We start from the raw sequence: 27,404 nt of genomic DNA on the forward strand, positions 1-27,404 counted from the left end.
GTGCTTTTAGGAACTTTGGTTGCGCTCCTTCCATGAGTTCAAGTTGTACCGCAGGACCGACGTGTCCTGAGATGTCCTCGTCGAACACAGACTGGTACTTGTCTAGAAGCTTCGAAACAAGTTTGTCGTCTGATACGTCATTGATGCCCGTGATCTGTATACCCAGATGAGGAAACCAGTTTCGTCCGAGGAGGTTACAACATGCTCCTTTGATGACAACAAGCGGTAATGTGAAATTCCTGTTCTTGTGCGCTACATCCACCGTTGCACATCCGAGAACTCGGAGGGACTGGCCTGACCATGTGCGTAGGAGAATGTTGTCCGTTTGAAGCCGTGGTGGGTCATCTGTCCACGTGGCTTTGAACGTGGCCTCACTGATGAGTGTGCAGGCTGCACCCGAGTCGACTTCGAACTCCAAGGTCTTGCCATGTATCCGTAGTTGAGTCATGACCTTCTGCGTGCTGGACGCGTCGATTAAGGTGTTGAGCTCGTAAAGTGCCACGTCTGGTGAATCCTGTTGAAGCGTGACTGGTGCTGAGGCCACTTTCGCAGTTCCTTGTCGGGGACATTCGATGTTGTTGTTCTTGTTTGTTCTTGCCTCTTTCCGCTTTTTCAGGCAGGCCTTTTCAATGTGTCCGCGTTTCTTGCAGTAGTTGCAGGAAACTGTCTGAAACTTGCAAGTGTCCGGACTATGCTGCGCGTCACAACGCCAACAGTGTTGTTTCTTCCTTTGGGCAGAGGCACTCGAATGACGTTGATTTTCTGTCTTGCAGATACTTGTGTAGGCTTCGTGAATCTCTTTGAATTCTGTTTTCACGTTTTTCTGATCTTCGACGGCGTTTTCAGCTCGCAGTGCAATATCAAAGGCTCTCTTGAATGTCAAGTCCTTTTCTGCGAACAGCCGTTGCTGGACCTGCTCGTTCCGAAGACCGCAAACGAAACGATCACGCAGCATTACATCAAGAGGCAGCATTGTTGGATTCGCCGCAGCGTCTACGCTTGTTCCAAAATTGCAATCTGCTGCTAGCTTCTTGAGCGCTGTTACGTAATCACTGACTGTTTCGTCATGCCGTTGGTCACGACGTTGGAAGCGTGCCCTGCAGAAGACCTCAGACGGCTGTGGATCAAAGTGCGCCTTGAGCATCTCGACTATGTCATCGTAGCTCACTTGGTTGGGCTGCTTGGGTTGAACGAGGGCGCAGACGACGTCGTAAGTCTGTTCCCCGCATAACGTTAGCAGATGAGCACATTTCTTGGAAGCGTCCGTAATGTCGTTAGCCTCTAAGAAGAACTGTAGCCTCCCATACCAGGATCTCCAGGAGCCGGAGCTGCCGCTGAATTCGGGTAGCCGACCAAAGTCAGGCGTCGCCATCTCGTTCCGTTCCTTGACGTCGGTGAAGTGCCGGTGAGTCCAGAGTCTTCCTCGTCGCCAACTGTTACGTCTGTACAGCCACTTGTGGCTGTACGACGATTTATTTTATACAAGGAAACATGAACACGTTAAAAAGCGCAGCTTAGGCGTTGGAGTCACAAATGGCTAACGTTCGACACCAGAATGACGCTCGTGCCACAGCGCCAGTGTGTCGCGCGCGCACTTCATCGTCGTTGTCTTCTAGCGAGACATGTCAAATGTCAAGCGAGGGACAGCAAGAACAGACTTTGCAATCCCTTACACAAAAGGTTTAAGGAGCTCGTTTCACTGAAAATATGGCACCAGTGTTGTCAATGAATGAAAATTCCCGATGGAAGTGAAGAATAAAACTCGTACATTGAGTCGAAATCGAACCCAGGCATTCTGCATGGCAGTCTAGCATTCTACCATAGAGCCACGCTCGTGCTTCACACTCCTTAGGATAAAAACTCTATGCAATCGTCATGTTGGGAAAATGCCAGTTGTGGTTGCAGTGTTTTTTATCTATCTGCTTTTATATCTGCTATCGGGTATCTGCTTTTATAACAATTAATGCAACTGACATTTACCGCACAAGCCATAGTCAAGTGTTGCTCAAATACGCCGACGACCGCTACTTAAGATGTGTACATCGTTGCACTGTAGCGTGCAACTCGTTGCGATAAAACTGACATCTCTGCTCGAACGTGAGTGGCTGTGTTACTTTGGACTATGAGCTACCTACCGTATTTACTCGAATCTAAGCCGGCCCCGATTCTAAGCTGACCCCCGAAATTCGCAAGGCCAGAAAACAAAAAAAAACTTAATCATTGTACTCGAATCTAAGCCGACCTCCCCACTTTCGCACATGTTTTTTCGAAAACAAAACATCGGCTTAGATTCGAATAAATACGGTAAGTACCTGGACAGTGAACACTATGGCTGATAACGACAATGAGCCCTCTCCAGCAGTGCGTCACTTTGGTTGCCAGCTGGTACCGTCGAGATGCTATGTGGGTACATTTAGTTTATCTCGTTTGTTGATTCGTCATGTCTGTGTTTAGTATGTAGAGGTCTGACTGCACTTTCATTATTGCAGGACATTGGCGTCTCGCATCTCTCGGACGGGATAGCGCAGCAGCCCGACAGCGCCGACAAGGGGCTCAAGACTCTGGTGCTCTGGAACAACGGCATCTCGCCGGCAGGCATGAGGCACATCTCACGGGCCCTGGTGAGTTATCACAAAACACATACATATTGAATAACGGACGCCTCACTTCCAAAACGTCAACATCCATGAAATTTTAGGCTGTGTAAAAAGCATAGTTTCAGATTGCATAGACATATAAGGGTCTCCGTGCACAATCTTACCTCTCATATACGAGTGGAAGTGTCACAGAAAGTTATCAAAAGTAGTCGAATGAACGAAAGAAGGAGAATGATCGAGGGCTCGTTTCTTTGTTAGACACGTACAGCATAATGAAACCAATGGATAATGAAGCCAAGGAAAGTATCGGGGACATTACTACTTTTAGTCTTTAACTGCGGTGTAGTAGTAACGACATAAATGGAAAGGAATTAAAGTGGACGAGAAAGTAAGTTTGCCGCTGGTAGGGACTGAACCTACAACCTTCGGATAATGCATATGATGCTCTACCAAATGAGCTACTGCAGTGGTCGCTCTCCAGTCCACTTTACTGTGTATTTCTGTGCGTGTAAACCTGCGAGTGTTAGCCAGTGCCACTCGTAGCCATAGCGAGTGTGGAATACTCTCTTTTGCCAGCTGGCATCATTTAGGTCATAGTTACTACACCACCGTTAAAGATTACAAATAATGCCTCCTGTACTTTCTTTGACTTCATGTTCTGTTAGTTTCATTAGGTTGTGTCTAACAGAGATAGTTGAGTCATTTTTGATACTGAAACAGAAAAAAAAACACCACCTTGACCACTCGCCGGGAGTGACGCATGACAAATCTGGCATAACCAAGCATGCACAGCTCCTCGTAAGCTACTTTTGCTTCAGATGTCCGCCACACCAGCCTGTAGCAGCACCTCGTGGGTGGCTGCAGCACCGACGCGATGTGGCATATGTGGCCTCTGAGATCGTCCTCTAGCACCCCGTTCATAAAATCGGCGATTGCCTGCTGCGCCCACTTGCTCCTGCTTACTGTGTAGTTGATGACAGCATCGGCGTCGAGAGAGCAAGTGATTTTCGGCTGATTTCGGCACAAAATTGTAAATTCCCTCCCGCAAGCACTGTAGCGTTTGGCTCACATGTTCACAAATGATTTCATTTCAGTTTATTATTATAAGTTCAGAAGGCATGAATTGATTACAGACTGTACTCTGACAAGGGTCCCAAAATCTAACGACAACTAGACATTCCTAAAGGATCAGCCACATTTTCTGACAATGCTCAAAAAGTGTTGCAGGGCCCGTTCAGAAAAAGGAAATGCACGCAGGGTGGATGCCAGTTATTGTTGCATGACAAAACCACATCCAAAGGTGTTAAGAGCTTTTAAAATGCATGTTTCAATTCTTTCGCTACCAATGCAGCCGGCAAGCTTTCACGACAAGCTTTTACGACTTTCTCATTGGCACTTTCATTTTATCGTCAAGTTGTGATATGTGCAAAAAGGACACTAACACAAGAAATAAGTTTACACGAATATACAACACAGACTACCAACTAAAGATTTTATTGAAACAAGTGTATATATAATCGGATTATCACATAGTAAGAAAAAAATTAGTAACGGCATGGTATAATGATTAGCTCAACAGTGTGCTTTCATTAAGTCTACTTCCATGGCAAGTAACCTGACCGAGGGTTTCCTGATGCGGGGCTCGCACGGTTTATTAATGATCAAAGCTTCTTCTATTTCACATGCTATATGGTATTGTTAACTCAGATTGTGCTTTGCCTTTGGCAAAAGAACAGTGCTGGTTCTTGTGTTATTTCATGTGTGAGTGTTCTTGTGTAATGTTTCCTTGTTTTGTTGTCCATTTCACGCATCACCACTTCAAGACAAATTACCAACTTGACCAACAGTCTATCCTTCGCATTACCCCGTGTGCAGAAGGTGGCAAATGTGGTACGCTATTCAGAGCCAGTACCATCCTCTTCACGCAGGTTGCCACGAAGTCCCTGATTACCCTCAACTTGGGTCACAACGCCATTGGGGACGACGGCTTGCTCATTCTGCGCGAGGCGCTCATGCGCAACAAGTCCCTCTGCAACCTGGGCCTGCAGAACACGAAGATCACTTGTGAAGGTTTGTCCTCTTGCCAATCTTGCATGTGCTTATATTCGGGTACAACTCCAGAAGGCAGTGACATTTCCACCTCAAACGCAGATGCACACAAGTCTGCACCAATGAGCACACGCTCTACACTGACCTATAGTGTAATAGCACGGAAACACAACAAAGTACAAGAGGGGACGCCTACAAGCAGTAACTTTCAACTGAGCTTTATTGTGAAGCGAAGCTTCACAATAAATATCTTTTTATAGGCAGTGTTTACAGTGACTAAAAGAAAAAGCAGGCACGTGTCCACACAAGCAAAAACAGAATAGACAAGCACGTGTTGAAAGATAGAAAATTCAAAAACAGGAGTGGTCACCGCATGCGCGAACTCGGTAAACACTGCCTGTATATATCTTGCTTCATTTTACAATAAAGCTAAGTTGAAAGTTAGTGCTTGTCGGCGTCCCCTCTTGTCCTTTGTTTTGTTTCCACACTATTACACTATAGATCATGCAGTACAATCTAGCGCGTTCTGCCACCCTTCTAGACTGACGTCATAAGCTGCACGGGTCGGTGACTGCGCCATCGGAGACGGGCAGAGGAGCACCTGGCTTCAATCGCATGCCCACTTCTTTGGCGGCAATACCAGCTGGATATTATAATACGCTGTCATGCAAGAGTCTTCCGCCATTTAACACTTTGCGGTCTGTTGTTGGGCCTTTCCCAACCGCCGAAAACACCCACAGCGCTCCGCTGTCGGGTACCTCACGCTGCATAAATATTTTTAAAAGACTTAGGCTCATAATCACTAGCAAAAATAAACCTCCAATGAGTTTTCTTGCAAAGTTGTTGTTTTTCTTTCGTGGTGCTCAAATCTGGCAAAATATTTTCGGGCTGGAATGTCTGGAAAGTGGGTACGTGCTTTGGACTGCGAAGGGTTAAGGTTGTGCAAATGCTGTGGCCAGTGGCACTGTTATATTGTGTTCCTTGGCCACCTGAGCTGATGCTTGGAAGCTGCATTCATCACCCAAGTATGCCACTTGTGTCTCTTCAAGATGTGTTGTTTATTCTTGCTGGCTCACTACAAACGTTGCAGTAGAATTTTTTCGCACACTTGTGGCATCGATACTGAACTAGTATAACTTGAAGTGCAAAACGCAAAATAAAGAGAGAGAAAGACAGAAGAAGGCACAGACTAGTACCGACTGTTTACTGCATGAAACACAGAAAGCCAATATGTAAGCATTATGTTCTGCCTTTCTCTTCCTTTTTTTGCATTTTGTACGCAGTGTTTTTATAGCTCGTTATACATAGATTTGCTTAGGTAGAGTCCCATGGTGTGTGGGATCTGCATGAAAGTGTTATCATAGAGATACGTAAAAAAAAAAAAAAAGGCTTCGTACAGTTATACTTATGGGCACAACAAATCACTGCACTTAACAAGCAGTCTGCATAGGATTATCACTTCATTGTCCTCTTATTCACAGCTTATGGCATGGTAGCAACAGATTCTTGAAAGGTAAATTGGTATGCGCAAATTGTACACAAGAACACAGTAAGAAAAACAGTGACAAGCACAAACTTTCTGTTAGCTTTATTTTTCTTCGCTCTTCAATATATGCGCAATAGCACCCATGCACAAACAAAGGTGGTCGCATCGTCACGATCCACAGATTATAGTCAGCCGCGCAAAAAATTTATCTTTCAAGTATGAACCAACTCGCCCAGCAACAAGATTCATTAATACCCGTTCCTTATCAATGTATTAAAGGGGTACTGACACCAATTTTTGAAGCTGAGTTTACTCTGCCGTACAAATCTCCTGTGTACAGAGACCGCTCTGAGCAAGCGTGAAGCTCAGTGAATGCAGGCAAGATATTTTGTTTCGATATTAAAGTCAGTTTTCGCATGGCACACCTACTGACATTGACACTCTCATGACGTGAGGCTACAGTGTTGATTCTGGTGTCTTCACGCACCAGTATGGCTAGTTGTGATGATGTCAGGTACCCAAACATACAAAGTGGCTGTTTGCGCATCACCAAAAACATTCAAAATGGCCACTTGTACGTCACCAATGGAGCCATGCAGTGGAACGGCCGTGGAAATGTCACAACGTCTTGCACGAGCTCGTGACAAGAATCTCACACCGTGTTGGGATGTCAGGGTACGGTAAGTGCAACTAGCTTTTAAAAACGTACTGTAATTACTTTTTCATGGTGCACTCATGCTTACCAGTACATTTTCCAAGCTCTTGAGGGCTTGGCCTTTCATTTGACGCAAAAAAAAATGACAACTGAAAATTTTTGTGTCAGTACCCTTTTAAGAACATTGCTTGCGGGTGCATTGCAGGTGCCATTGCCCTGGCAGAGTTCATCGCCGACAGCCAGATCATCGCGAGGTTGGACCTGCGGGAGAACAAGATCGAAGTTGGCGGCCTCATGGCGCTTGCTCAGTCGCTGAAGCTCAGCAAGAGCGTCACGCGGCTAGACCTGGACCAAGTCAAGGCTGAAAACGTGAGGAACTCGACTGATTTGCATATTTCAGTGATATTTTTTATTTATTTATTTTATTTCAGTATACTAGCTGTCAACCCCAAATGGGGTTTTTACAGGAGTGGGTACATTTAGAGAAAAACAGCAAACACAAAAGTGTTACAGTGGAAATGTAGATGAAGACGGAATCGCATAAATCTGTACAATTCATACATAAATGTCTTGACAAATGTCTGATAGCATACATGCTAAACACAGAAATGTACTTAGGTTACAATATATTCACTGAGGTTACATCATCGTAGTATTCATCTTATGTTACAGGCATAGGATAAAGCAACAAGCAGGCAGGAAACTATTTGTGAATCAATCTGGCAATGTCAAGCATCTAGATCGGTGTTGCAATGGACAGCTCGGCAAGTTCTAGAAATTTTTGTACTGTCGTTTGCAACACCGTAGATGCGTCTAGCGCATTCCACTCACGCACGGATAACGGAAAAAAGGAATAAAAGAAAGTGTTGTTGTTGCAAAGGAATTCTTCAAGAGTGAGTGGGTGTTTGTTTCGAGTAATTCTAGACTGACTTATATTGATGTGGTCTGATGCTTTAATCCTAAATGAGTTGTGCAAAAGTAAGTAGATAAACTTTAGACGATGGAGTTTCGATCTACTGGATAAAGTAGCGAGCCCTGCGCGTCGCAATAATTCAGTAGGTGAATCTGTGCGCCGGTGCCGGTTGTAGATAAATCGTGCTGCTTTGCGCTGCACCCTTTCCAGTGTTGATATGCCAATATCAACACTGGAACGTAAGACTTGTTTCTGGCTTTACGTTGTGTCGACAACTATGTGTGCTGATCGTATACAGCAGATGTCTCAAACTCACGTCAGCTATCAGGCTGAGTCATGAAATTTAGTCTCCCGATGGGCCGGTATGGTGAAGCAAGTTAAATGGGGGAAGGGGGGGGGGGGTATTAAAAGCTCACTTAACATTGCCATTTGACTGAAGGCCTTTCCCATATCTCAGATATGGTTCATTTCTGAAGGGAATTCGACGTCAGGTTTCGAGAAGCATATCGATACTGAACTCGTGGATGACTGAAATCTAGAAAGCTGGATGCCAATTCTGAAATATCAAGTTTTTGTCCCACGGTTACGTTTTAACGCATGGTGACTGGATGGGCTGCCTCACAATGAAAAAGGCTTCACACAAGTCACGTCTGTGTAGGTCATGAACATACTTACTTCGAAAAAAAAAAATAGAACAAAAACAGTCATGTGTAGGCCACGCCGTTAGGGAAAGTCTGCGGGCCGTGCGTTTGAGACCGCTGTTATACAGCATAGCCTATTTGCGATGGACGCTTCTTGAGATATGGACACTTGCGCCTAACCTCTCTGTAATTGATGTGCACCGTCAAGCCAGAGTGTTCGATAGTCAAATCATATATGCGATACTTTTCCAGCACTTTTGATTGTCGAATGTACGGAAGCTGATGGGAGGAGCTAGGAAAACAAAAAACACATGATCGTAAGCATTTAGCTTTGATGCATTTAAAACACAGCAAGAGCATCATGCAGCTAAACCTGGACAATGTAAAGTCTGAAAACATGAGTTCCACTGATTTTAACCAGTTTGATTTAAGGGGGGACATGGTGTGTGGAGATATTTTCTGTATCTTATGTCCAAACCTGATGAAATTAAATAGACTTGTTTGGTTTTTCATGCTGATTTCAAATATACAATAATTTTTCTTGTAAGCAAACTGGTTTACGAGATACACATAGCTGCCTCTCTATTGTTTCCGGAGACAATAGGAAAAAAGCCGTTCGGCAGAAAGTGAATATTATCAGATAGCTAGATACTACTATATGCAATAAGTGCAACGCTGCAAACAGTTTTCAGATCGGATCATAACTAGTCATTCTGCAGATGATCGAAATTCAATGTTTGTACCATGACTACCGTAAAGAAAAAACAAAATCAATTTTAAGAAATCTATGAGCAGAAAATTAGAATTCTGCTCTCAACACTTTGTGATACACAGCTTGGGCTTTATGTTAAAAAAGTAATTACAGCTGTAGCTGTTCTATATCATGAGGTATCACTCCGACAAGCTAAATAAATGACCCAAAAACATTTAATGTTCAGCTCGTACTCGTTGCACAGATCTAAACTGCAGATGAAATACTGATCTTATAAGACTTCTCTTAGGCTTTACATGCGAAATAATAGCTGTAGAAGTTAATAATATAATTTAAAAAATACTTTTTTCTTTGACGATTTTTGGTCTCCACAAGCCATGTCCCCCCTTAAGCAGAGACACAAAAACAACTTTCAGAAAGCAAATTCACTTTGTATCGTTTGCAATAAACACTGAAGACGAGTGTCATACTAGAGAAGCGAGTTGGGCTAGTTGGTGCGTATTAACTGCGGACATATCTACTAGCGCGAAAAACACAAAGGACGAGGTAAAGACGGCAGACGTCCTGTCTGCCATCTTTACCTCGTCTTTTGTGTTTTTCGCACTAGTGGAGTGTCATATGCGATGCGAAAAACTAATATAAATAAAAGTTGGGAAATTAAGATTGTTGGAAATGATGCATTAATGATAGGCTTGTGCGAATAGTAAATTTTAGGTTCAAAGTGACTAGTGATTTGGTCGTATAATTCTGAATCGAATTCGAATAGTATATATCACATATTATAAAGAAAAGTAAGCATATTTATCATGACCCAACTAACGTGCACAGTATTTTTTTTAAATTGAAAGAAAGCATGTGCAAATGTCATTCTTTTTGGTTCAAAGGGAAGTGGAAGCAACTTTGAATGGTAGCAGTATTTGACTTTCGGTAGAATGCAAGCGATAACCTATAAAATATGTTACGTTTTAAACTTTACTATAATCAGATCATATAAGCCGGTATAACAAGCTTTTAAACTTAAGAAATGATGAATCGATGTGAAGGTAATTTGTTCATTTGACCTTGAAGTGGGGCTTCGCGGCAGTGCGGATTTCCCCTGGATAGGTGTTTTCACGGCGTAGCACTCCTGCGCTGCCGCGAAACCACCTTTACAGGGGGTTACATGCGGTTAAGATATGTTTATTTGCTCATTTCGGATACTTCGAAATTTAGAATAATTTAAATTCGTTTCAAAGCGAATTAAAATACTGTAATATTCGTTCGAATATTCGAACTGCTCGAATATTCGCACAAGCTTAATTAATGAACATACATGGCACTGTATGGTATATTAATTTCTCATTTGAAAACATTAACCGCAGCACCATTGCAAGAATTATTGTCGGAGGTACAAAGCTTCATGAACTAAATCTGCAGTCTTGTGGCCAACCATTTTCTGCAGATAAGAAATTCCATAAAGCAGTTGTACTTGGGGAAAAAATAATAATTGAGAAGATCAGTCCTGTTGTTGCGTTTCCAAACATTAAATTAATGGTCCAAACATGCAGACTGATAGTGCGATGACTGAATACAGTAAAAGCTCGTTAATTTGAATTTCGCGGAACCGGAAAAAATGTCCAAATTAACTGAATTAACCCAAATGCCGAATTGTCGAAAGCATCAAGAAAACAATGAATAAGTGTCTGTTACATCAATGCATTTTCATTTTCTTGATCAGTACGTAAATCTATACTTATTTTGCATAAGAGCAAGGTACAAGCCGCCATTTTTGTTATTCGCTACTTTTTTCACAATGTGACTGCCGCTCAAGACCCCTGTATCTTAAGACAAAAGGTACTCTGAACCCATCCCTTATTACGTACCGACGTCCGCCTCTGTGGTACAGTGGTTACGGTGCTCGGCTGCTGACCCGAAGGTCACCGGTTGGATACCGGCCCCGGCGGTCACGTTTCGATGGAGTCGAAATGTTAGAGGTCCGTGTACTGTGCGATGTCAGCGCACATTAAAGAACCCCAGATGGTCGAAATTTCCGGAACCCTCCACTACGGCGTGCCTCATAATCATTTGTTCTCATTAATATTGTGTCTTAACAAAGAAAAACGAGCCCTTAAAAGTCATCTTCTTTCCTTCATTCATAATCATATTGTGGTTTTGGCCTGTAAAACCCCAGATATTATTATTAAGTACCGACACCACCAACACCACCACACGCACGTGACGATAATCTTTTTGCCGGAAAAATGGTAGGCGCAGTTCGCCCACACAGTTCACGTGCGCCGAGCAAAATCAAACACTAAACAAGTTTGTTGCAGCTGCTGAAGCCTTGCTCGCCAACAGCGTGATTGTGGTAAGGTTGTGGATGGTGATCAAGCCTTTCTTAAGGACGCGGCCGTTTTGGTTCACGAGCTGTTTTCGCTCCTTTGCATCGTACATTTGCAGGGCTTTGTGCTTGGCGCGCTTCAAGGATCGGCCGAATGAACCGGGTTGCGGCTAATTATGAGCGAATTAATTAGGAAGTGCTGGCTTTTTATACGAGTTACAAGGGTGCAGGGTTTTGCGACTGGCAGTAGTTTGACAGTCGTTGGTCTGCGGTGTGCATGCATCGTGTGACATGTACCTATTGTTTTTGAATGCACAGGACGCCAAGGACAGCGTCCAGGACCAGCGAAGGCTCCTCCTGGAGATTGGCGAGCAGTGCCGCCGCAACAAGAGGCTCCTCCGGCTGGCCTCGGTGTCCAGCGTCTGCAACGGCATCTCGGATCCCAACGCACCTTGCCTGCCAGAGCTCGCCAACTCCGCAGTCCTCGCAAACGGCACCATAGTGGTGGCCACTGCCGCGACCACTCAGGTGCGTGAACAACTTAAGGGGATTGCTGGTCTAAAGGGCCCCTGAACCACACCGACATCAATGACGAAATAGTGTTTTCTTTCTCGCCTTCACTACCCCTCCAACAGGTGCTATCTCCTCCTCGCCATTTATTTCTTCATAAAACACGTGGACAATGTCAGTACTAAGCGTAGAGCCTATTGGGATTTCGTGCCTTTCAGCTACACGCTATTATCTTAGCTTGTGCAGTTGAAAACGCACGAAACGAAGTGAAATCAGTTGATTGCGCATGATAGTCATGCGAGACAAGGCAGAACTTGCGTCATGGCAAAGCAGAGTAGGGGAAAATTCCCAACTGATATCCCTCGTTTTTGGACCAATTGAGAGCTTATTTCTTCATGACACCACGTGAACAGACTGTTAGCATCACGAATTGTGGTTAAAAGACGCAAAACGCCAGTACAGAATTATGCACTCGTCCTTTATAGTACTTTCAGAGATTGTTTGGGGGCCCTTTAAAGTGCATTGTGATGGAGAACTATGAGAAAGTTGGTACATATTTGTGTTGAAGTTTGCGTAGCTGCAGCAGTGGATAAAAAGCAAGGACAGCCCACGTGCAGATCAAAATAGAGCACATGCCCCCTGCACTTTCGATGTGCTTCATCTAGCGAGAACTCTACACAAACATTAACATACGTACAACTACAGGTTTAAGAGCAAACGTCTAGACGAAACAGTGCCTCGAAGATGGATGGAAAAACTTTACTTTCGTCTCTCAGAACGCGCTCTAGCACATTGCGGGCCGCTCCCACATCAGAACAGAAAGACCAAGTCTCTTCCATTGAAATACCCGATATCTGAAAAGTAGCTATGCATTGTAACTAGTCACCTATACTTCGAAATTTTACTTCTGGCAGTGGACTGATCACTACAGGTTATTTTAATACAGGCGCAGGACCCCAGAACCATTTCAAAGGTTGTGGCAGCATCCATTTTTTGAAAGAATGGGTTGCAATCAAACTGCAAGGCAAAGAAATCCTATTGTTACAATAGCCTTGCCACAAATGCTTGCAAATAATGAGTTATTGTATTGCTCCATAAAGGAATGCGTACACACTCAATTGGAGTAATTTTCTCAACACCATCAGGCTAAAATACTCTGTTTGCACCATCTCCAGAATTGATGCCCTGTGTGTATTTTTCTGTTCATGCCATGTCAAAATTTTCGCTGTTATATACTCGCTTACAACCAAGAAAAAATGTAGACTCTGCCCACACAACCCTGGTGCACCTACCTTTCACATGTGAAAGACAGTCGTGCTAGCTGGTTTCCACTCGAACTGTAACTATTTTTTTCTTTGCTAATGTAAATGCTATGCATATTAAAAGATAACTGTTCATTGTTACTACCTAAAACATTACGTTTGGCTGAGCAGCGCTAGAATTCCTGACGAAATTTATCAGGACATTCAAGTTTCCAACCTAAAACCAGTGACAGAAACATGTGTCTGCATGGGAAAGTCAACTATCTCAAACGCTGAAAAAGTGCTTGACTTCGCGAAAATGAGTAAGTGCTATTGGATGGCGCATTTATGCAAATTCTCTGTGGGAGGGACTACGATGTCTGTAGCTGGAGCTGACATCTTTAGGTTGTAACTGACTATAGTTCACGTATAATGCTAACGGTCTGTTTGCACATTTCTTTGAAAGAGTCAGATTACTGGTGAATACTCATTATGGCCAGCACAAACAAGACACGACACTGGAAGAATGTACATTGCACAAGCGCTGCGTCATGTACATTCTTCTAGTCCTGTGTCTTGTTTGCGCCAGCCATCATCAGTATATTCTAGCTCGCCCATTTTGCTACCTTATAACTGGTGAATAGTAAGTAATCCGCATGTAAAGCAAGGACAGCATTATTCTGCACTTCTGTTACCTCGCATGTCATTTTATATTGGCAAGAACAATTCATGAGGTACTCAGTGGTGGTGCAGTGACACGTTTATCGAAACACAGGCACGGCCGCCCTTCAACACGAGCCTCTCCGTCAACGCCGTCACGGGTGGCAACGCTGCACCTCCGTCAAGCCCGGGAACTAGCAGGTTCCGCGTCTCCCGCGTCTGCCTCGAGACGGATGCCGAGAACGGACAGGTAGCGGTCCCAGAGAACCCGAACGCCGCGCAGCTCCGCGCCACCGGCACCGACGCCGCCTCGGTGACCCTGGAGCGCTCCTACAGCGCCCCGGCCTCCGTACCATCTCGCTTCACCGTGACGCCCGTCAATGGGTTTAAACCCGCCGCGACATGCATCGAAAAGAAGGAGGAAGAAGCAATGCCGGACGTCGCGGTGGCGGAGTCGCGCGACGGCCGCACAAATGGACTCGGACACCGGGAGGACGAAGTCGAGGACGAGGAAGAAGAGGAGGAGGATGAGGATGACTTTGTAGGGCACGCCGTCTCAAAGCCCGTCACCATTGTGGCAGCTGGAGCGTACCGCCGCGGCAGCGCGGACGACTTTGAAGAGGGAGGAGCAGACGACGAGGGAGGGCAGAGAGACGAGGAAGAGGAAGAACAAGAGGCCAAGGACTCGCTCTCAGCGCCGCCCTTGCCGATGCCCGGAAGGACAAGTCCCACCTGGTTCATGTACCCCTCCGTGTCTACATCGGCAGTGCCGAGAAATGGGATGGCGGCGCCCCCTGCCTCTGGCAATGTTGGGGAGCGCAGGCGCAAGATCAGCTTCCAGTTGCCCGAGGGCACGACAGGCGAGGGAGGCCGGCTCCTCAACGGCCGAGGCGACCGCCGGATGAGCACGCCCGCCATGCCGGTGTCGAACAGCACCGCGCGTAAGAAGCTCACGGCGCTCAAGCTGTGCAAGAGGCTGGAAAGCCTGGACTTGCGGAGCACGGTGCCCCTGTCGCCGACCCGGCTCTTGGAAGGCTGGGGTGAGTGCCGGTACCTCATGACGCTGCTCGAGTCCTGGCTCTGACGGTGGCTTTATTACGCGAGCAATGTCTTTTTATGATGCTGGGTTTTGAAGCACTGTGGTATTGGCAGTGCGCAGAATGTAAAATGTTACGTCCATGATGTACATAGCAGTACATTGTTAAAGGGAAAGCACGTGTACCATAACGTATGTGTAACAAACGGCTACTGTACAGAGTCATCCATTGTTACAGAGAGCATGTGTGCATAGCCAGTGCTCCATAATACACCCTCTAGGTGCCGACGTATAGAACACCAGGGCAGTACACTCCGTGCACCTCTATTGCATCGCTAAGTGCCTTGTCTGTGTGTACTGCAAATTCTTCGCGCAGAGCATACTGCCTTAGTGGCTGTCTACAACTGCTCTGTACGAGCACCTTTTTGCACTTGGAAAGCTGCAGCTTGCACTTACAAAGACACTGTTCCCTTTAAGTGCGAGTTGCACTGTAAACATTTACTCCGTGCACATGTTTTCACAGACTACTAGTAGAAATGTGTAATCTTGCAGTGCTGGTGGCCTCTGACTATGTTGTGCTCATAGTAAGGAGGTGCTCAAACATTCTTCTGTTGCCGATGCATGCTTAGCAAGAAGTGTGCTGGTAGAAAGCACATACATAGTTGTTGAAGCAGCATGTACGCCAACAGGAGAGAGTGTGCTGCTGCAGAATGCAGCGGTAATTATATGCTAACGTCGTTTGATTGTGCGTAGTGTTTTCGGATATCGTCATCCCTGAAACTTCCGTAGGAGGACTCTTGTTGTGGCATTTCACAAGAATGTTGACACAAAAATGTACAGGCACATGCTAAACACTTTATTGTCTAGCTGCCAGTTAGTTAGTCTCTGTGTGCATGCTTCTGAAAAAGAAGTTGTAGCCAATCCTCACGTGCACTTTCGTATCTCATCAATTAAGGTACTGCTGCACTGTGTGCAGGACAGACCTTCTATTAAACATCATCACATTAATAAAGCATTATGAATATATGGCGCAATAGCGTAAGAAGGAAAGACAACACTAAGAGAGCTCTTCCTTCTTAACCCTTTCAGACGCCACCTAGGAGGAACTGTCCGTAAATGCATCAAACTGACACAACGCTATTTCAAGGCACTCAGTATTCTATTGCAACGAAAATAATGTCATAATATAATAATTTAGGTGTGTTATAGTAATGAACCCTAATTAAACTGTAATTAAATATCTATTTATTCTGAAGTCATTAATGCTCTGTTTTTGCATAAATAGAATCAAATTCCAGGCTAGAAATATGGTGCAAATTCGTTTTCGGTTATGTCCACATTGAGCAAAGAAAAATTATACTTTCGACGTGGCTCACGAGAAGCGGCACGTCAAACAACTTGTCAAACGTGGTAGTGCCTTCAGCAAAGTGATCGTATGCAACAGTACGCTGCAAAATGAAGTTAAACGAAGACAAATTTATTATGCGGGAGGTTCAATAAATTCAAAGCTCAATGTATCTTGCTCTTTGTTAGCCACTAGTCGATACAACTAGCAGAAACAAGTAGCGTATACAATTTTGTACATAGCATCTCCAAGGGTTAAGTTTTCACGCTCTCGCGTTATTCGTCATTTTTTAATACAATGTACCAGCAGGCCAAATTTGCTGCTGTAGTGATCATCATATTGTTTGCTGGTCAGTGTTGACGTAAAATGTCACACTCTGCTATAGTCGTATATGCCATAAGCCAACGTTTATTTGTGTGGTGTGAAACAGAGTCGTTGAACTTCAGACCTTTGTATTCGATCTGTATTTGTTTCTTCTGATTGCTTAGTGATTACTTAACGCTGCCATGTTCTGCTCTTCGTTGGCCATTCCTTATAGGACCTCACGGTGTAACCACGCTTATCTGAGATTATGATTGTCGTAGTTCACTGGGTCCACTCCCTTTCAAACAATAGTCCACTTGCCGTTTTTTGATTGTATATAAAGGAGTTAATATCAGTGTAAGAATGTCACCGAGCATAATTTCATGACCCTCGGCAGTCAACTGATTTCATCAGGTTTCGAGTGCATGTGCCGTAGCAGCCTTATCATCAACAGGATGACAACTAGCCACCGCTGATCTCCCACTGTGTTGAAGTTAAAGGCAACATTGAGAGGAAAGTGAATATGTGCCATTTGTATTTCTTTTTTTATCATAGATTTTTATAGGGATTTTTGGAGGTGCATCTGCTCAAAATCACCTATATTGCAGAATCTTTCAATTCTAGCCTTTCCGTTATGTTTTAGCCGTAAGGGGTAAGCGGGTTGAATTGTCATATGGTATGAACTCAAAATGCATCCTATCGTAGTCGCCATGCTGTAACACCTGCTCTATGGTGACAATGTCATAGTAATTTTTTTAAAAATCACCGTGAAATTTGTCAATTTGTAGTTGCAGTTGGCTGTAACGAGTGAACACCAGTCTCTGTGGAAGAATCCCATAAGCCTCACACATTGTATCACAGCAGACCAGGACTTTGCGAAAGCACCAGATTTTTGCAGAAAGTGAGCAGCATGAAACGTCGATCACCACAATCGTTGCCGTTGTTTTTCCACTGTGCACGTACACATGTACCTTTTAGAAGCATAGCCAAGCTGCCATTACCAAATAGCAAGATCACATGCCCGTGAAATTTAAATCATGCTCATCCTAACTGATAAAATAACATGATCACTGTTTGGCCTGTACTGTGTTAAACAACAGTTCACTGTGTTCACTGTGTTCACTGAACGATCCACTGGGTTGTTCACTGATGGGCATCTAATAGAGTCAAAAATCATTATAATAGTAACATCTGATACGAAATAGTGTCTTTATATGTATACATTATTTCCACATGAACAGATCTGTTGCAGTAGAACTAGTGGCAGAGGCAGTATACATATGCTTCATTTTATCTGATAACTTGCTGTAGTCAGTGTTAAAATAGAAACCTTAGCATGTTGGTTTTGCATTTTCTGAGGGGATAGGTGCAGAGATGACACGCGTGAGGGAGATACACAAACAAGGCACCTCATATCAAGAGCATCAACATCTACGCGCCCATCACTTCGGAAAATAGCTACATCCATGTTTGCTATTATCAAGGTTTGACAACATGAAAGATCCTCCTTTAACCGATCAACAGCCAGTCTTGCTGAATGGCTTTATGTTGTTCATTATGCATGTCTCATCGCATAACTGTTGCGCTGCTGCTTGTCTTGTTTTGTTTCTCTGCGCTTTGAGTTGTGCTGGCCAGTGTGCGCACTTCTGTGTTATCGCTTCGTGCTGTCTTATGCGTCTCTGTCCTTGTCCATTGCAGCATTCCCAGAGCCATCTGTGGACTTTAAGTACCCATCGGAGTGAATGCCTCGCTCGTGACCTCACGAATGAAGCGGGTTCAGCAGATCAGCCTCTGATCCGAAAAAGAAGCCGGACTTGCTTGCCAGAGACGATTGCGCTTGCTCTCAAGCTACTAATGTTCCTAAGTATTCGAAGCAAGATATTTAAGTTGCTTTTTTCTAAGTTATTGAGCCTTTTCAGACAGCTTCCATACAACGCCGCCCACTTTGTTGATTTTTTTTTTCTTCATGTTATTATCAGCATCATGTGATGGGTCTACATGTGCAGCTGCTGTTTTGGTCCTTTTATGTTTTCACGAGACGTTTTCGTTCACATTGTTGTCGTCTCGCTTTTCTGTCACAAGTGAACAGGTCGAATTTGTCGTTTGCAATGGTCACATTGGTTGCTGAAACTGACGCTTCACCTCTCCTGGGTGATGAAATTTGAGTGGCCACCGCAGAAAAATCGCGCTGCAAAATTCGCAGCCAGTGATGGCGGCCTGTACATTGACTTTGACTGAAACAACACGAAAGAAAGTTCTCGCGTTTCTGTTGCAGTGGAAACGTTTTCATTGACGTTGTACCATACCTATCGTTGCTGTGTGATGATGTAGCCTTGAGAAGCAGTACCGGTGACTGGCGGTCGAAATGTCCGTCATTGTAATCGTCGGTCAGTGTGTTTCGCTGTCATCGGCATTGTCACGGGAAGCTCACACGTTGTGATTGTTACGATGTGCAGAAAACATGTTTTTCGTATAGGCATGAACTGTAAAATGAAAGTAAACTTTTAGCCATGAGAAAACAACAGGCAAAACGCTGTCGTGTCTCGCATGATAGATAGCAAAACATTTTGTTTCTAATTTTCTTTCTGTCTGTATTCTTTTGTGCGTCACGCTCATTTTGTTGGACCCAACGCTGAGCTTCGTAACGCAGAAGTCCGTTACAGATTAAACTTGCTAATTATGACATTGTTAGGCTAACAATGTCACAAAGGCACGCCTATAATGTTTCTGTAGTCCTGTTGCCAAACGGTGTGTTACACGTCATTTTAATTATGTCATTGTCTTCATTTAAAATACACCAGAAAGCCAAAAATGCCATTAAGGAAGTGGCTTGATCTAAGCTCGTTAAGTTTAGAAAATGTAGCTCAATTTTTTAAATGCCTTAGTTGATGTGATCGACCGCAGTTTTAAGTGAATGAATGTGTCAACTTTAAAAAAAAATTGATTTCACAAGCTTTCAGCTTAACGAAGTCACGATGTGAAGAACAGCAGGTCGCTATGATAAATTGCTCTGAGCTGAACATATTATGATATTGAAAGGAGAACAACGTCACCTTCTCATTCTACGTTTAATCTTAAAGGCGTCACATTAGTCGTATGAGGTTGTGAAAGGTTATTGTTTGTTCATTATAGGTATAGTCACCAAGTTGAGTTTCTGTTTTTTTTACATAGTTCATTTCGCCCTCTCCTTCTAAATGCTTCGAAGCGTGCGTTGCAGAGCTCCAAAGTGACAAATATGTCTCGCCCTTTTTTATAGGATATAATTTCAGTTATTGCTTCTCCTTTCTTATGTATATTTGCTATTCAGTCTTAAAGAATTTCGTCTGAGCTAGAGCAGCAGTGGCTGCGCGAGAGCATTCACGTCGTAATTAACACAGTATCATAGTAACATCATACGCAGCGTAATTTATGTCGTTAGTAGTTTAGCAGAATTCCGACTTGAAGTCAACAGTGGAAGTTATGTTTCTTACTACTGTGATGGTTTCTAATTTTTTACATTGTGTCCTCATCGTCATGTACAATTGACTTTGCTAGTGCGAGTCATGCGTTTCCGTTGTTCATAATTATGGACTTTCATACGAAAAATTCTACACAAAAATCTGGCACCGAAGTCATTATTAATGCATTAAGGGACAGCTGTGAATCTTTTTAAGGGACATTGCATCTTGTTAAAGGTTGCCATTGTCCCGTTGTCAAAGCGCATATGCTTTTTTTATTTGGAGCTGTGTTCTTTCGATTGCTTTTTTTAGAGCAGGTAAATTCATTACTATTCATGTCCGAATCATTCTGTTGTGCATTTCTCATCACATAAACAGTAAATGTCAACAATTCTAGATTATGTCTGAGCAGTTATGTTCATCGTTAGTACTTATTTTTGCACGAAACAGTCTCTCTTGTCGATAACGTCCCCAAAACAGTTTTGCGCATAAGAAATTGAGCGTAAGTGCGGTCACAAAGAATTTAATTTCAAGAAGTGTATTCAAAGACAGCAGGACAGTTTTTTACAAATCCATGTGCTGCTTTTCATCCCCACTGAACAGCACCCCAGAAACAAATGCCACCTTGTCAAATTCTGCCATGTTGGCACTTTGGGCCAATCAGCACATGGTGAATTCAACTGTGTTGCATTATTTGACAATATTTAAAATGTCATCTCTGCACTAGTTGGCAGCCATACTGGCAGTACAGGCAGACGTAATAGTTGCTCACAGATTTTCTTCTAGCATTGTTGGTGTAAAGTTTTACGTTTATAACTGTGTGGAGTTTCAGTGCTTGGGGTCTTGGTCACAGTGTCTGGTTTTTGTCGTTCCAATGGTGAATTTTTGCTTTTTCTTTTTGCTTTCGTGATCATTGCAAGACCATCATTGCCATCGTATAAGGAGTTGTCCTGAGAGTTATGAAAACGCCAATGCCGAATACACTGCGATTGGCTCTTCCCTGGATTCCAGGAGTTTGTGAGACTCTCAGACCCAGTGACTTTGTACTGATATCAGCATCAAACGTGATTATGGGCTTTTAACGTGAACTTAAGCATGACGGAGTAACCTAGCTTCCAGCATGCAGTTATAAAACACTGCTTTGCAATTTTTACACGTCACTCACGTCGCTCTTCCAGATTTTCTCGAAGCGTTTCATTTCTGTGGTCGGTGCTGTCACAAACGCATTGTTGGAACGGCTATGAAGCATTTCTTCTCGTACACTTTGGCTAAACCAGCGAAATGGATTCACATGACAAAAAGAAAGCTTTAAAGCTTGGACACTAACTATCATAATCGTTCAGCAGATGTAATTGCGAATTGCAGCTTTTGCGTGTTCGCAGTAGATGTGATGTTTTGGTTGAGCTAGGCTAGATAGAAGAGGTGGAATTCGTTAAATCATAGCCATTCATGAAATGAATAACCGGTGTTCACTTTTTTTGGTCACAAAACTGATACAATACAGAAAGCAGTATATAAATTCGGCGGTAGCTAAAAAATCGCACAAAACAATGAAAACAAAAAAATTTCGTGTGGCTGAGTGCAGGTGTGACTGAGATCTCGATAAGAGTCATTTTGTGCCTCACTGTATGTGTAATTAGGTGCCTGGTAATGACAATTATGCTGCCGAGTTCAGTGAGGGGGTAGATGCTCGGAGAAGCCACGATGTCATGAAGAAAAAAAGGTAGAAAATATTTTTTCGACATTTAAGCAGATGTTAGACTACGATAGTTTTAATTATATAGTCTATGATGATGTAGTCAAATTTTAAGATGGTGAATATAGATATACTGACAGCTAGTGTTGAATCGTTAAGGAAACAACTGCAATAGAACTGAAGAGAATACCTTTTTGGCACGTTATCCGATGAAAGAGTAATCCTCGGCCTTTTTTTTTTAAAGCCAGTGCATTAACTATAACCAAGTTGATCGAATGAGCCTTTGAAAGTATAGAGAATATAACTATATGTCATAGCATGATATTTTTATGTGGAGATATATAATGCAAAGAGGTACCACAGAAGGGAGATGAAGTAGGTATATGACCTTACTATGAAGCACGATGCAGTAGGCAGTCATTTGCATTACCAGTACTCTGCATTTGTGTAACTACAGCAGTTACACAAAATGTATTTTCAATGTTGAAGCTGTTCACGGTGATGCAAGATCCATTGCCGACAATTGGAGACGCAGTGATGTCATTATCTATGGCATATAAAACATCTTCCAGAAACCGAGAGCAATTCGGCAATGCCTGAAGCGTGCTTGTGCCTCCAAAATGTTCAATTGTTAAATGTTCCATCGTACATGCTATATATTTACATTCGTGGCTTCCTATGACGTACGTTCCTATATTGCATGTCAAAGATGCTTGTTATTTCTCTCGAACGAAAAATTCCGTTGACATGTGCCACATATTTTTTTTTCGACCCTGCTGTACTACTGTGGACAAATTAAGTGCACATTTCTTAAAATGTGTACATGAATAGAATTTCGTTTGACACAGTGATTTCTCTTCTAATTTAAGTAACAGAGTATTGTGCAACAACATTCTAATCAAGCACCGTAATATGCCGTCTCCATAAAAAACTGTCTTTCAAGTCTTGCCATTCCAACTGAAAAGAGATACTTTCAATTGTCTGCAGTAGTACAATCGAAAAACTCTGCAAACAGCTATTCTGCCGGCATTTCAATATTTAGGTGAAACCTCAGCCTGTCTTCCCAGAGGCACTTATGTTGAAAGTGTTAGACTGAGCACATGAGGCCACCATTTCTCTTGGCACGTCGCTCTTGTGATATACACAGTATGTTTTATAAGTCTCCATAAAGTCGCCATAAAGCTTGAAGATTGTCATTGGCATAAGTTTTCCGTGAATTCTGTTCTTCCTTCACAGTGCTCGAGCAAGGCCACGTTTCTTTATGGCTCGCGCATTTATTGTTTGCGCATGTTCTTTCCACATTTGGTAGTGTTTTGCTGAATGTTGCTGTCGTTGTCGAACTAAACGACTAGTTAGGATGTAATTTTGGTTGAATTTTTATCACCTAACACCATTTTAGCGATTTTAAAATTATTGCTACCATCATTTCGTGTATGTAGCGTCTATTTTTATTTTGTTTATTTCACACTCAATGTTGCTTTTTGGCAGAGTGGATGTTGCAGCATGTTTGAATGACAGTGTGTGTCGATGAATGAGACGCCTATTAAAACTTCATAGTGCTATTTTCGTTATATATTTCTGGAACATACTTTGAAGTATGCCATTAATCATGTGTTGTCTTAGGCATATGTGTATGCAAATTTGCCCACTATTGTTTCAGAACATCGTACATGATTGAATATTGAAACTGTGCCAAGTTAGAATGTCTGTTCTTGGATGTAGGTTCGCAACGGTAGTTAGTGATAAGTGATACACTCGGGATGAAAACAGCTTTGGAGGAAATGTCAACTAGTTTGTAGGCGATAAGAAAAAAAAACGGCTCAGTGCCATTCAGCACTCCAGGAGTTACGTTTGATAAGTTTTTCTTAACGTCAGCTGTACGCGTCCGACCACTATCCGATTTGTGACACGAATTCCCACGTATACCTATGATGACTTGCCTTGCTTTTCTGAAACACTTGCAGATGCGAGCGTGTATGTCTGCAGAAATGTGAAGGTGACAGATCAATGCTATTTTGGAGCATCATATCTTCAAGAACCCCTTTGTCTCGCCCACGGTGCATTTCTGACCAATAAACTGCATGACTTGGAGTCAGTGTTAGACATTCTCCGGCTGAGCTTGTTACGTTCACACGCAACGGGAATGCATTTCTACGATGGAAACCTACAGGTTCACTGTGGTTGCAATGGAAAGCCTGCAGACATGTCAACACACAATATTTACCCTGGCAGAATTAAACAGGTGCACAACTGCTTTCATGTGAGTTACAAGTGAGCGCCTGTCGCGTTCGGAGCTGTCTCCTATTTCCTCACCGCGACAGTAAGGCGACAGAAGCTTTGTGCATCGCCGCGCAAATGACGTGAAACTTCCACCTTCTCCAAGGTTTTCCAGCGTAGCATGTACAGACCCCTTCGCAGCTTTCTGGAACGCTTGAGTGGTTCGTTTTAACAGCACATTTGTGCCGTCTGTGCTGGGAAAATTTAGTCGTGGAGGTCTTTGCACCAGGAATTTTGAGCTTGGAAGGTGGTACTCACTCTTAAGTGGACTCTGAAAAGGCGATGCTATCACGATTGAGTTTCCCCTCTAGCTACTAGCACGACCACCCAAGTTGTGTCCCATAACTACACTTCACCGCTTCTTCTAAGCTTTCGTCGTGCAAGTGCCCTCTGTTCTGCAGCTTAAAAAAAAGAAAGGTTTGATGCTGGTGAGCAGACCTGTAAATATCAGCTAACAGAGCTGTCTCTGTAGAAAAGTGGTAGCTAATCAGTCTATCGTAACTTTCGTGTACACAACCGGTGTCTCTAGCCTTGTGATGATCTATATATAAATAATGTGCATGTCATTGTGATAGACGTAGCGTTGTGCATGTTTGCACGCAAATAAAGCAGCATTAAACATAATGTGTCTAACTTTAGAAGCCTCTCTTTTTCTGCCGTTTGCCTCGTATGTATGACACTGATCTCATGTGATTTGCTGTTGTCGTCTTTTTCTGTCTCCAATTTGACTCGCGGAGTGCGGGCGTTGCGTCTTCGTTGAGAGGGTTGTTGTGCTGCTTTCCTTGGAGACATTACGAGTTGAGGCGCACTGAGTTTGAAGGGTCGACGTTGAGAGCTTGGACTTGATTGGGAGTGTTGGCAGCTTGGACTATGATTTGTGGAGCCGAAATCGCAAACTGTTATTCCCAAATCAAAAACGCGAGTGTTGCAGACTTGGGCATGCTTGCTTAGAGAAGAATTCACTGCACCCACGCATGCCTAAACTGCCATTTCATAACGTTTCTTCCTCGTTAGATGTCTGGAGCTACGTCTCCGGCACTATTTCATCGTAGATGTGTTTCTCAGTTTCCCATGCAGAGTTTAGTACGTATGTTGTCGATGGACTTCCTCACTAGTATCAAGCACTGCAAACTTCCAGAGCATATTCCAGTGCGAGAATAAGCGTAAATTGGGAATTACGTCAAGCATGCTTATGAAGTGTTATTGTCATCGCATCAATACTTTCATTTTCAAACTGCATAATGACCGTGCCATATGATTTTGCTGAAAGTGTGTTCTTGACAGTTACTGGTGAACTGAGTAGCTTTGTGTGTTACGCATTTTCGATATAATAAAACTGCTGATATCACACATTATTAAATAAGCACATTGACAATGGTTGCTGATGCTGGGTCAAAAACAGGCCCAGAACATGTTTCATGTTGCCGCTGGTTTACTTGTTAAACAAGTATTAGAAGTCATAAGAGCTTGGAAGGCACTTGAAGCTCTTATTTATGTTCCATGTCTGTTTGCTCGTCTGCGATAGTGACATTAAATGCCAGTACATAACAGCAGCAAAACTAAAAAGTCACAATGTTTGTTGCTTACTGAAACATTTTGTCTTGTATGCATACGTGTGTTAGGTTGTTGTGTTGTAGGATCTCATCATAGTTGCATCCCAAACTTCATTCTTTCAATTTGCCCAAACGCTTTTTGTTTCTTCATCGGCTCCGCACATCTTGGCATCATCGAAAAGCGTGAAGTTACAAACCTGGTGAACGTGATTGAAATATGTACATAAAAAAAAGCTTGCATATTTGGAGTGAGATGTTGAAAGAGAAAGCAACCTTTCCATTTTTTGCGTGTTACATATATAAGGTTACGATGTATAATGTACTCTGTACTCCAATGCACATAGTAGTGTTTCTGTGTCCTGTACTGAATGTCGAGTTTGACGGATTAGAGGAAGAGCCTTTATTTTGTATAGCAGAGCCTACTTCCCGGATGTTCATGTTTTTGACAGAGTCTGTGTAACTTGTCGTTGAGCATTACATCAGTGTTTAAAGGCTGTTGATGTTGTGTCATACAACTCTCAATGTATATAACTGTTCAATAAATCAATGTTCATGTTACGGTGCATCGTGGCCTCTGTGTCGTTATTGCTTTCTTGACGATTGCTGATGATTTGCTTATTACTATGGTGCTCAGTGATCATGGACCCTGCAAACCTTTCACGGGTCACATCAGGGATGTTGTTACATGCACCGCCTTTATCACAAAAGTGTAATAACAATATACTAGTTGCCAAAGCTCGAATTACAGTAGCCATAGTGATTACATTTGCTGACAGGATTTTGTTTAGGATGCTTTGTATGCATGCAGAACGTCAATGACATCACTTATGAAAAATGGTAATGGTACACAGTTACAGTAGTTATAGTAGTGATCACATTTGATACCAGGATTTCATTTAAGCTGCTTTATATATATCGCATAAATAAAATCATGAGGAGTGGTAACAAGACAGATTAGAAGCTGAGGTTATGGTTACATGAGTATTATGAAGGCGGTTGAAGTATAGTTGAATTGAACAGCTATTGAGTGCTTTAAATGCGAAGCATTTCTTAGTGAACCAAAGGCACTTTGAGCATTTCTATCTGCATACCTATCTATCTAGCCGCCCACGTCTCGGTGCTCTCGTGGTCGCCTCCTTGACTTTTGGTATGAACCAAAACTGACATCATGAGAGGGTATGACAAACATGGCTGTCTGGTCGTGACATGAACAACGAGAAAATACTGTCGTGTATGTCATGAAATCTTTCCTTCAGTCAAGTATGGCACATACCCATATACCGCGGGCCGCAGTATGCAGGTATGAGCCACAGGTGATTCACAGTTTATATCTGCACAGGAACGGCCACAGCAGACATTGGTCATTTAAACGCGAGAGCGTTAAGAAAATCCGGCATGGGCAGCGTTGATCCGACGAATGCTAAGAATAAAAATCAGAATCCTAGCAGAAATCAAACTCCGGCATTCTACGTACGTGGCAGTCGTGTATTCTACCACAGAGCCAAGATGTAAACTGCTTTGGAAAACATACTATGCAGGCGTCATGTCGGTGCAACGTCAATTGTGGTTGCAATGCTAGCTATCTAAATTTATTACAAGGTAATACACACTGCATATGTACTCCTATGGTACAGGCGTCGTGTCGCGGGTTAACGTCAATGTGACTCCAGTGTCAGTTCCACTTTTATAACAGTCTAATAAACATTGCATATGCTTATGCACTCTGCAAGCTATATATATTCAAGCGTTTTGCTCGACCACGGAGGAATATGCCAACGAATGATATTCACGCTATCTCACTGTAGCATGCACTTCATTTCGATAAAACTGATGTCCGTGCTCTAACGGGAGTGCCGACGTTGCATCATACCATAAATTGCCGTTTATAGTCGATGTGCCTGGTAAGCCCACGATTTGCACACTACTGCTCCATGTGTACCTCGTACGTAACGCTTGGTGAAAGCCAAAATAAT

General features: G+C 43.1%; 1 protein-coding gene across 2 annotated transcripts in view; it reads left to right on the plus strand.

Annotated features, from left to right (window-relative positions):
• The window catches only part of LOC119373326 (protein phosphatase 1 regulatory subunit 37), a 336,232-nt gene extending 310,238 nt beyond the window's left edge, over positions 1 to 25,994 (plus strand). For both annotated transcript variants that reach the window (XM_037643353.2, XM_037643354.2), the window contains exons 8-13: positions 2,490 to 2,621; positions 4,526 to 4,667; positions 6,993 to 7,156; positions 11,692 to 11,901; positions 13,900 to 14,824; positions 18,167 to 25,994. In XM_037643353.2, the coding sequence (XP_037499281.1) occupies positions 2,490 to 2,621; positions 4,526 to 4,667; positions 6,993 to 7,156; positions 11,692 to 11,901; positions 13,900 to 14,824; positions 18,167 to 18,210 (1,617 nt within the window). In that variant the 3' untranslated portion in view covers positions 18,211 to 25,994. The remainder of the gene's footprint in view (positions 1 to 2,489; positions 2,622 to 4,525; positions 4,668 to 6,992; positions 7,157 to 11,691; positions 11,902 to 13,899; positions 14,825 to 18,166) is intronic.
• The last annotated feature ends 1,410 nt before the right edge of the window (positions 25,995 to 27,404 follow it).

The sequence above is a fragment of the Rhipicephalus sanguineus genome, chromosome 11 (assembly GCF_013339695.2).
Source record: "Rhipicephalus sanguineus isolate Rsan-2018 chromosome 11, BIME_Rsan_1.4, whole genome shotgun sequence".
Classification (NCBI taxonomy): domain Eukaryota; kingdom Metazoa; phylum Arthropoda; class Arachnida; order Ixodida; family Ixodidae; genus Rhipicephalus; species Rhipicephalus sanguineus.